Consider the following 12,314-nt stretch of genomic DNA (forward strand, 5'->3'; position numbering starts at 1 on the left):
ACAAATGAGTTCAAGGTTGGGTAGCTGAACTAAATACGTACTGATTGGAGGTGACGCGCATGACAACCTTGCGCTCTTTTATCAAAACAGTTTTTCTCTTATAATGTAGGTGTCTTTGCTAGGTCAGATAAGAATAAACACACACACACACACACACACACACACAAACTGGCTGGAAATATAGTTTTCTTATGATGTTTTAGTGTTAATTGCCCGAGACAAATCAAGATAACCAATCGAAGTAAACAAACTGCCTTATTTTGCGTTTTGTTTATAAATTGTGCTTGGTGTAGGTGTCAATTTTCGCAAAACATGAGAATAAAGGTACCTGTATACTTAATTCATCTACACTCACTCACACAATCAGTGACATCATTACACTTAGTTTGTCTGTTTTTTTCAGACCACATGCAAACACACAACAGGCATATACGCCCGTGTGCATACAGTCACATGCCTGTTATTTCAAGTTAAACCGTTGCAAATTAATTATGACATTGAGTACACGTACATCGCATTACCACCAAAATGGATGACCAGCCCCTCCCTTGCTGCTTATAAATTTCCATATTTCATGTCAATAAGAAATACAGTATTGAACCCCTGGCTTTTGATCTGTTTTGAGAGTATTGCAGGTGTGATAAAATGAGTGATGACGAGGATGTTGGATGAAACCAAGTTTCCTGAAGCTTTTGGCAGTAGTGTTTTATGCTTTTCATCAACTTCATTAGTCTGTAATATACTGTATGTAACACATGCACGCATTATGTATAGTATATACATATATATATCAAAAACATTCATAATGAATGTATATACACAATACAATTTATACATGAGCAATGTTTGATCAACTAAAAAAGAAAAAGAAAAAAAGAAATCAATCAGTGTGTGACCCAAAATACATATGGTGTAGTTTCCATTAAACACACACACACACACACACCACACACACTGGTGTTAGAAATAAGTGTTGTAGAGTTTGCATCAGATGGGTGACACATCTTTATGTATTTCGGCCCTCCAGTATTTTCTTCATTAGTGAAAAAACAACAGAAAGCAAACTTCCACTTGTCTTTTTTCTTCTTTTTTTTTAAAGCCTGTTGGCTTTAATGAAGTGACAAACCATGTCTTTGAAATATCATAAAGTGACATTACTTTATTTTTCTCCTCATCAACTGACATATAAAACACTTACATTACAAAACAAATATAAATACATTGGAACCATAACACAAGTACATTTACATTTTTATGCAAACTTGTCACATGCAATATAATATGTCTGTAGATATATATGACTTTTGCTATTTTCACACTCATTAAATGCTTAAATATACATGTATTCTGAAGTGACTTTTGGCAAATCCCCTATGGGGCAGAAGAGAAAATCAAGTCTGGCTTTCAAGCATGACAGGCTCTTTTCTACACCATGTATCAATGCTTCCATAACCTCAGGGTGAGTTTTCCATCCAAATTGGTGTCTGTCGACAGTAACAGGAGCTCTAAAACTAACATAAAATTAAGTTGTGTTAGCTTTCTAGGGGGCAACCAATATCTAGATTAATTCATTCTCAAGATTTTACTGCTTTAACCTTCACAGCTAGTCATTCTGTTTCAATGAATAAACCAGATTCTAAAAAATCTTCATGTCATCATGCATACCAATCAAGTTACAGCTTAGTCAGATTGTAAAAACATGGCATTCCTGTCAAGTTGGAGGATTTTATAAATATGTTATACATTTGGGAGTTTTTTGTTTTGTTTTGTTTTTACATGTCACTCAGATAAAGAGTTGGGATTTATTCTCACTTAAATTAAGCAACTGTTTCCCTTTACTGGTGATTATTTTTTCATCCTCTCTTTGTTCTTTACCTTTCATTTTTGCAATGGGGGAAATAGAGTGACATCTGGGCCACATTTCATGAAAGATGTTAGGATAGCAACTCTTGCTGGAATGGCAACTTCCAATAGCAACAGCCAATCAGGAAGCTGGATTCTTGTTGTTACCATGACAATTGACGTTCCAGCAAGAGTTGTTATCATATCAACTCTTTATGAAATGGATCCCTGATGTAATGCAATCCTCAAATTGACAATGCCTATTGACAGTGACAAGCTTTATCCAGTTCTTAGCAGGATGAGCTCATATTGGGGTGAGCATTTTCTATCTATGGCTCAAAGGAGGATCTGTGTGCTGTTTAGCAGATTTCAACCTAAAACATCTCTTAACCGAGAAATTCTCCTGCCTAGATCCCCTAGCAAACTAGAGACTGTGATTGCATGAACACACATGCGATGCAGATGTATATGTATTAAATGTGAATACACGTGTAGTATAATTTTATACATTGTATCACAGGTTCAAAGTGTGATGATCCCTCAAGGACCCTGGAAGCTTTAGGGCTACAGATGCTTCCTGGTGGTATCATAGCCTTTGTACTTTTGCACATACATGTATACAGTACAAACGGGTAAAGCTAAATCTTAAGCGGGAAACACACATCAGGAGCTGGAGAAATTCAAACTTAAGCAGGAGAGTGGGAGATTTTGAGATACATTGTAATGGCCTCAAAGCAAGGGATCTCGTGCAGAAAGCAAAACAGTTGCAGTCTCTGCTGTTTGTAGGTGTGAGTAATTACAAATGATAAGTAGAAGTTTGGTACAATCAATACAGCAATGAATACATGAGACTTTTTAATGTCCACATTATGCAGGACATTCCTTAGTCAAAGACCATAGGCAGTCACACTTTCTGCCATGTCAGTCAATTCTTTCAAGAAGCAAACTGCAATTTTACCACACTCTGCCCAGATCAGCACAAGACCTGTCCCCTGAGATACAGCACTTTGCATAGAGTTTAAACATTAAACACTTTATGCCACCAGCAAAGAGCAAAGGATGGTAGGCATGAGTAACCACAACTATGAATGCTCAAATACGAGGAATCTTGTTCTCTTAAATTTGGTAAGTTTGTTTGTCAGGGCCCTGTTACACTAAATGCTTAAATCAAACATATGGCCCCCCCCCCAAAAAAAAAAAAAAAAAAGCTCAAGAAATCAAACATTTATGCTTGATATCAAATTTATTGCATAAATGCTTACATTTTATTTCAAACATAAAGATCACATGCATTATTGGTCGATCCAAACTCTCTTTGACTCCCTTTAATCAATGCAATTTAAGTCTAATAAAAAGCCTGGCTTGTTGTCTATGTGTAATTTTAATTCATGTTTGATCGTAAGTCAAGCTTCATGCAACAGGGCTCTATTCTGACATCAATCTGACACAAAATTGTATTGCCTTTTCCCCATGCAGTTCACAAGGATTGAACAAAAGATGCCATCACCTGACATAAAAACTATATTGAAACCAGAGACAAATATGTTCTCATGGATTCACACTGTGCATGAGGAAAGTGGAATTCTACTTCTACAGAATAACATTATGAGATCACTGTATCACATGTGATTATTTAGATTTATATGTGCATTTTTCACACAAGAAATGAAAGACCTTCAGTGCAAAAAGGACACATCACACAGATCTTTCTGTAATACCAGACTGCACTGCAGTCACAGAGAAATAATCTTAAATGCTGAACACAAACTTGACTCCCAGAAGTAATGACGAGTGACTGTGATGGAATAATCATTCAAAAACTTTAAGGTGCAAAGTAAAAATATCTCAGTGCTACAGTAAAAAGTGGAAATAAAATCTGTCATTTGAGTTTGGTCTCAATATCAACATTCTTGATCATCTAAACCAACCCATACAATCTGTTCTTTAACATAAACATTTATTCTTCAGTTATTCAGCAGTAAGGTGTGTCTATAGATATTTTAGACAGACAGGCAGTATCAACTATTGTATGTTACTGCATTGATCACAACAGTACTTATACATGTAGTATAAAAATGCAAAATATTATACATCTATCAATTTCAAGGTGATTCTCTGCTGAACAAAAATAAGTGACTTTTGTCACCAATACAATAAAAGATCAAGGCACCTATGGAAACAAAAATCTTGCAACACAAGACTATATCATAAACAGGGGACAATGTTGTGGCAAAAAGTTATGCTAATTATAGACTTCTCATTAAAATCATTTGTCAGTTTGATTGTTATCAATATTCTACATAACTGCAGCAAAATTGTCACTGCAGTAAAAACAATGATGATATTATTTGTGGTAGTAAACAAGTATTCATGCATTAGCCACAGCAGGCAACTCAATCCAAGTTCAAGAAAAACACCAATGGCCATATACAACCTTTCAAAATATTTATCATATTCCACATCAAAGCAGATTATTTCTGTGGTAGAAAGACAAATGGACCCAAAGTGAATATAATTTGCAACCCTAAGAAACAACCTGCAACAAATTGTAGTATTCACTAGTAATGGAAGAATTAGAAACTTATCCAGCATACTACTGAGTTTATAAAGATGAAACAAGTTCAAGTAAGAGTTTTTGTATTTCCTGTCTAACTACAGAGGTTACATCTTTCGCTAATCCTCAGATCTTTGAATGTGCTATGGATGACCATGAGATTTGTTTTTCTTTTTCAGAATACACAATTTTCTCATTTTATCAGTCTTTCTGCCCTTTCTATGATACCCAGGTTATAGAATGACAGTTAAATAATGGTCCAATTATCATTAAAGCTGAACTTAGTTTCCTTTCCTTTCTTTTTCCTGAATGTACAAAGCAATTTAGGAAGATATTGAATGAATGAACTGACTATCCAAGATTGTTTTGTACTTTGTGACTTCCTCAAGATCTAGAGTGAATCATCACTGCAACATAGGAAAATATCCCTTGACTAGAAAACCATATCTTATGTGTTACTTTCCTTTACTTTATGAGCACACATGGCCTGACTTTAAGAGCAAATAAAAATCAGTTCAAAGCAATAAGAAAAATACAAATCACTCCACACTGATTTTTAATTAACTTAAAGACAAAGGTCCTGTTGCATAGTGTTCTAACTTGTCACATCCTGTGTACAAGTCTGGATGAATCTGAGGTAGGCACTATGTAAATCATGTAGTCCTAGATAGTAAGTGGTATCGCTGGGTTCAGTTTTCACTCTTTGTGAGCTTAAAAACCTGTTGGGCTGTAGCACTGTGAGAGTGTCTTTGTTGCAGATTTTCATTTGGGAACAGCTCCTAATTCTCAGACATGCCAGAACTCGTCACATATTTGTAGCAAAGCTGGAGAAAGGAAAAAGCTAAAGGAAAGATACTAGCTTGCTTTGTCACGTAACCAGTCCCCAGAATCTTTTCATAAGAGGATACCAGAGGTAATATAAATCCAGTCACCAGAGGAGCAGTGATAAGTGCAACACATGACTTAGAGAGGATGAGTAAGTTCTAAAATGAGTCCTCATTTCATAAGTTAAGATCTACTATATACGCCATATATTTAGCGAGTCTAAATTTTTGCGAATTGGGAATTCCCGATGATTTTGCGAGTGGTTAAATTCGCGATCATGGAGTCTTGTAATGAACGAAAAAATGTACAAGCGTACGTCACATCCACATCGGGATCAGAGTCAATATTTTTGAGCGTCTTTAATTTTGCGAATAGCACCGACTCGCGAAATTCGCAAAAATAAAAACCTTGCGCAATATTCGGCGTATAAAGAATCTCTCCAAGAGATCCTACTGACATGGGAGATTTCAGTATTTTGGTTTCCTAGCAACTCATCTTGCTCCTCAATCACCACCTGCTGGAGATGCCTTGGAGTTGGACTTGCCATCTTTTTTCGTCTTCTGTGGTTTCTTCGACTTCTTGGGGAAGGCCACTTTGACGAGACAGAAGGCGGTGGGAAGACGGTTCCCCATGAAGGGTGGATCAGTCATGTCATCAACCATGATCACATACTCACCTGAAAATAGCAATAAAACATTTGACAATGTTTGATATTTATGTATGTTTAATGTTGACAAGTTCTTCCACCCCCACTGAAAAAGAAAAAAAAAATGGTGTGTTAAAGGGATGGTACAGTATTGGTGGAGATGAAAATTGGGTTTTAACTTTTTTTGCGAGATACCAAGAAAGTACTTATGAAATAGTACAGAGCATACCATTTTAAGAGGAATTCAAAGTTTATTTGATGAAAATCAGGTTTGGAATAGCTGAAACATCCAAAAACAAAGTAAAACAAAACGATCATAGTAAAAGGTGGGTCCCACACTTTATTGGGATCACTCTGTTTTGGATATCTCAGCCATTTTAAAACCAATTTTCATCAAATAAATGTTAAAATCCTCATGGAATTACATGCTCTTTCATATTTCATATGAGGTTTCTCACTATCTCACCAAAAAATGATAAAAACCTGAAGTTAAGTCTCAACCAATATACGATCCCTTTAAAGCACTTTCAAGTAACAAGCAGGTGCTTAACAAGGCTAGATTCTTGTGACCATACAATCATGAATGTTAAACAAGAGAGTAGGCCTGAGAGTAAACACTAGTGTGATTATAAAACCTTGTGTGTATCAAGAATTCGCTGTAATAATAGTTATTACTCCAATGAATAACACATCAACATTACATCAGTGTTGTGATTGTAACTTGGGCAAGGTACAATGTAATGATGCCCTGTGCAAAATGTACAATCACGTTTTCATTTCTCTGTTGTCAGATCTGGGACTAACAAGGAACTGGATGAGATCAAAATTAAGATAATGTAAGTAAGAAAGCAAATAAGGATATTCCATTAAACATGGCCACACTCTATGATTTGGTCAACAGTAAACTGGATATACTGACCTGGCCTGGAGTACCTGAGATCCCCGTAATACTTCTCACGCTTAGACTTGCTCAGCTTGAAGTCTTTCAGACTGGTGATTGACAGCTGGTCTGTTTTTAGAGTGATTTCATCTACAGGAGACAAGACATGGTAGAGAGTGGTATAAACATTCATTCTGATTCAATGGAGGTCTCTATCATTAACCTTCTATACAAGGGATGAATCTTTAAATATGTTGCTATTGCATTACTTTCAAAAGTATATCAAAATTGATATTTCTACTTCTACTACCTTTCCACAACAATTAGCTATTTCATTCTTTGGAGGATGCTACTAAAACCAAACTTCAAGATACACAAACAAATGGAATAAAGATTTCCTTGTTTTTTCTTCTTTCACAGGTGAAAAGTTTCCCAAAGACTGATTTATGCTGCTACAAATTGCACATTTATAATTTCTTGCCAATGGCCATACACATGGCATCAATTGGCCTCTAAAATGTATTTTGGCTGCAGTATATAGTGAGCAATACCGAGATGATAAACTTTATTCCTCATTTTACTGTTTATTAATTTCCTATTCTCAAACTTAATCCGTTCCGAAAGGGAACCTGGTGGCCTGTGTATTAAGTCTATGGGTATTTCAGAATTCAGTATAGAACGGGTTTAAAAAAACACTCAAATCTAATACATATTTTGTTTGTAAAAAGAAATCTACAAAATTATAGAAACTAGATAGAGTACATATGTGAGGGCTATTTGCTGGTAAAGTGAATAACACATTTAGTTTAAAAACTTGACAATGGCACTCAAATGCCAAGTTGTCAAGCGTTTCACCTTACCTACACACATAATTTTAGTCAGAGTAAGGGTGGGATTTCACGTAGCACGCGAACGATTTGCGAAGAACGCGAATGGCAAAATCCAGCATTCGTATTTTAGTCTGCAAAAGATCGCCAAACGAACGTGAGGGTTCGGAAGCGTCGTCAATTGTTCGCAAATGTCGTTTTTACTTCGGTGAGAATTTCAAAAAAGTTTGAAATTTTTTGCGAACCTTTTCCGCACACTTCGTCGTGATTTGCTCGTGAATTGTTCTCGGAAGTGTCTTTAAAGCCTCGTCATATGCGCAAGACCTTCGCAAGACACGCGCGATGTTCGCAAAATGTTCGTGAAACCCCAAACAGATTCCGAAACTTTTGAGAATGTCTCGCGTATGTTTCGCGAAATCTGCGAAGTTTTTCCGATCATTTTACGACGTAATCGCAAACAGTTCGCGTACCTTTTGAGACATTCTCTCGAACGTTTAGCGCACGTTTGGGGGATGTATGACCTATACGTTTTCTACAAATAAAAATCGTAGCATACATCTAAACATCAAAGAATTATTAACAACTATGGTAACAAAAGAAATGTAAGACTATAGCAAAGAGAAAGAAATGTCTGATATACAAAAAAAAATCACAGAATACACTTAAAATTAGTCTAAAGTATCTACCATTTCATTTGAACTATAGAGATTATGTGTTGGAGGAACTGCAAAAAAAAAAAATCAAATGCTTTACTAGTGGAGATAAGTATTAAGAAAAAAAATGTAGGCAAGCACACGATAGAGAAATGAAAACAAAAGAAAGGAGAAATAGAAGGAAAGAAAAAAATCAACTCAAGGCAGCTTCCATCTCTCCTTGGGTACATTTTCTACCATGATTATTGGAAATTTTTCGTTGTTCGCATTTCCGTCGCGTGTTCTTCGTGTACGTAACATGCTGTACTTTAGCAATGATACACACGACATTCGCACATACGTCGTGAAAACTTCGCACAAATTGCGCAAGAATAGTTTTCGGCTTCATTGTCGGAACACATTCGGAGAAAAACTTTTCCGAATGTTGGATTTTGTCATTCGCGTCCTTCGCAAATCGTTCGCGTGCTCCGTGAAATCCCACCCTAATGACTTCTGTATATCACTGCAATATGAAGTGGCACAAACTTGTATAACTGCAACACATGACTATTATACAAAGCATTATGTGACAATGTGTTTACTGTCAGTATATTAATATTAGGGTTACATGCCAAGGTTGAAATCATAAATAACATATTATATGGTTATTCTTTGTCATTTAAAAGGTTATAGTAATGTTGCTATGAAGAGTAATAGCTCATTGCATCCAATGCTAATAAAACAATCTGAAGTTATGACACAACATGGTGATAAATTGAAGTTTGTACAAACAAAAACTGAACAAACACAAACTGAGACAAAAAGAACTAACAAACTGCTTTGTAAACAGTAAAAAAATGAAAGCTTCATGTACAGTCTATATAAAACACACACACGCAAACATCAATAGTTCTACAAGTAGAAATCCCACAGGACAATACAAACCGCATGCACAAATTGTCAGGCTGTGTAAACAAATATATTTACACACACACACACACACAAATACAGTTCCGCCTGCGATCAACGTCACAGTGATTTTGCGCGCGAATGAGCGCGCGCAAGTTAGCGCAGTTGAGCGCGGTTGAGCTCGCTCATTTGCGCTCACATCGTCGGGCGGGTGAAAGCCGGCAAATGTATCTGCTGCCATCTGCGGCCAAAAAAGGACATGGTACTGTCGTAGGTGCATGTATTACTGCAGTGCCGAGTGTGCTGAGCATGTTCTCGCGGAAGGGAAGGGCCGTCCCTTTTCACATCAAAGTTTGATAAATGTGTTTGTGAGTATGTATGTCTGTGCGTGTTTGTCTGTATGTTCGCGCCTCTGTAAAACAGAAAAAAAAAAAGGCGTGAAGGAAATGGATGGAACAAGATTCCGCTGCAAGAATTTGACCATCGCTGGGACCATAACTGCACTACACAAAATTTTACTTTCAGCGTTCATGTTTTAACTTTCATGAAGGAATATTTTCTGGTTATTTCGACTGTCTTTTGTATATAGTTTCCATTAGCGTTTTTTTTCCCCGCGCAGTACGATAGCCCGCGCAGGCGCGTAATTGTGATCCATGCAATCTCGACAAAATGATAGCAAGGAAACATCAAAGAAATAAAGCAAGATTCCGCTGCAACATTTTAACCATCGCTATGGCCAAAATTGCTTATTTTAAGATTTTACTTTCAGCGTTCTTGTTACTTCCAGTATTCATGGTATTCGGAATATCTGTTGTACTTTCTATCAGCATTCTTTTTTGTGCAGTACGAAAGCGAGCAGAGGTGCGCAATTGCGATCTTTGTACTAGTAATTCAGGGCAGATGCGCGCAACATTGCGCTCTCTGCATTTCGAAAACATAATCGTGATCAGAAGAAGATATTTAACAAATTTCCGGAGCAACATCTTAAACCATCTCCCTGCAATGTATTCTTTTCCGCACAATACACAATAGCTAGATAACCAGGTTTAGAAGAAAGCATTAGAACACGATTCCGTAGCAACATTTTGGAACATTGCTCTAACCAAAAATTAATATCGTAAATTATTTTGTCTGACAATATTGCTTTAGGATTTTACATCCAGGGTTCGTGGTATTCTGAATGTCTTTTCTACTAAGCCATGGGTTCTGTTCCGCACATGTACGACAGCGTGCAGGTGCGCGCAATTGCGCTCTCTACATTCTCGACGAGATGTAATCAATTTCAGAAAGCATGAAAGAAAATTGAGCAAGGTTCGGTAGCAATATTCTGAAACATCGCTCTAACTAAGATATGGATCAATTTGTTTGACACTTTAATTCTTATTTTACTTTTAGCGTTGATATTTCTGTCACTGTTCATACTAATCTGATGAACCGTTGATCTATCCAATACGTATTCTTAGACGAGCAACAGGATAGCGAGCAGATGCACGCAATTGCGCTCTCTGCATTCCCGACGAGATAATCAGGTTTACAAAAAATAATTTGAACAGCATTCCGTAGCAACAATTTGGAAGATCGCTCTAACCATATATACTCCTAGTATATCATTTTGTCAGAAAATACAATATTGTTTTACGATATTACATGTAGCGTTCGTGATAGTCTGAATGTCTTTTCCACTTAGCCATGACATTGTGTTCTATTCCGCACAGTTTACGATAGCGAGCAGATGCGCGCAATTGCGCTCTCTGTATTCTCGACGAGATAATCAGTTCAAGATAGCATAAAAGAAATTGAACAAGATTTGGTATAGCAATATTTTAAAACATCGCTCTAACGTAAATAAAGAACAATTTGCTTGTCACTTGTTTAATTATTTTAACTCTTTCGTTGATGGTTCTTTCACTGCTCATGACTGTAATCTGAAGAACGTTGTTCTATCCTAGGGTGAGCATGGCGTATATGTTAGCGAGCACATGCCCGCAATTGCGCTCGCCTCTGCATTTCCAACGAGATAATCAGGATAAGAAGAAGAAAACATTAGATCCCGATTCCGTAGCAAGATCTTTGAACATTGCTCTGACCAAAACATAGTACATCATGTTTTTGTATTACAACATTGTTTTTTGATTTTACATGAAGCGTTCGTGGAATTCTAAATGTCTTTTTTACTTAGCCATATTCTCTGTTCTTTTCCGCACAGTATACGATAGCGTGCGTAATATGTGCGCAATTGCGCTCTCTGTATTTTCGACGAGATAATCAGTTTCAGAAAGCATGAAAGAAATTAAAGAACACAATATTTGTATAACACTTGTGTTAACACTTGTGTTAGTATTTTACTTTTAACGTTGATGTTTCTTTCACTGTTCATGTTATCGCGAAGAACCGTTGTTCCCTCCAATACGTATTCCTATAGACGAGCAATAGGATAGCGAGCAGATGAACGCAATTGCGCTCCCTGCATTCCCGACGAGATAATCAGGGTTACAAAAAAATAATAATAATAATTTGAACAGCATTCCGTAGCAACAATTTGGAAGATCGCTCCAACCAGATATATTCCGAGTAGTATATCATTTTGTCAGAAAATACAATATTGTTTTACGATTTTACATTTAGCGTTCGTAATAGTATGAATGCCTTTTCCACTTAGCCATGACATTGTGTTCTATTCCGCACAGTTTACGATAGCGAGCAGATGCGCGCAATTGCGCTCTCTCTATTCTCGACGAGATAATCAGTTCAAGAAAGTATAAAAGAAATTGAACAAGATTTGGTATAGCAATATTTTAAAACATCGCTCTAACGTAAATAAAGAACAATTTGTTTGTCACTTGTTTAATTATTTTAACTCTTTCGTTGATGGTTCTTTCACTGCTCATGACTGTAATCTGAAGAACGTTGTTCTATCCTATACTAATGAGCATGGCGTATATTTGTTAGCGAGCACATGCCCGCAATTGCGCTCCCCTGCATTTCCAACGAGATAATCAGGATAAGAAGAAGAAAACATTAGAACCCGATTCCGTAGCAAGATCTTTGAACATTGCTCTGACCAAAATATAGTACATCATGTTTGTGTATTACAACATTGTTTTTTGATTTTACATGAAGCGTTCGTGGAATTCTAAATGTCCTTTTGACTTAGCCATATATTGTGTTCTTTTTCGCCCGGTATACGATAGCGTGCATA

The 12,314-nt window shown here is 36.6% G+C and overlaps 1 protein-coding gene across 2 annotated transcripts in view; it reads right to left on the minus strand.

The window, feature by feature from the left end:
- Positions 1-5,724: 5,724 nt before the first annotated feature.
- Positions 5,725-12,314, minus strand: part of LOC139731838 (MORN repeat-containing protein 1-like) — a 53,337-nt gene continuing 46,747 nt past the window's right edge. Inside the window, exons 12-13 of one of the 2 annotated variants that reach the window (XM_071642749.1) lie at positions 6,787-6,897; positions 5,725-5,897 (exon numbers count right to left, since the gene is read on the minus strand). In XM_071642749.1, the coding sequence (XP_071498850.1) occupies positions 5,725-5,897; positions 6,787-6,897 (284 nt within the window). Of the gene's footprint in view, positions 5,898-6,786; positions 6,898-12,314 lie in introns of those variants that run through there. The other variant, XR_011711003.1, reaches the window with a different exon arrangement.

This window comes from Diadema antillarum, unplaced genomic scaffold, assembly GCF_040938485.1.
Source record: "Diadema antillarum isolate AM-2024a unplaced genomic scaffold, OU_Dant_1.0 scf00000002, whole genome shotgun sequence".
In the NCBI taxonomy this organism is placed as follows: Eukaryota; Metazoa; Echinodermata; class Echinoidea; order Diadematoida; family Diadematidae; genus Diadema; species Diadema antillarum.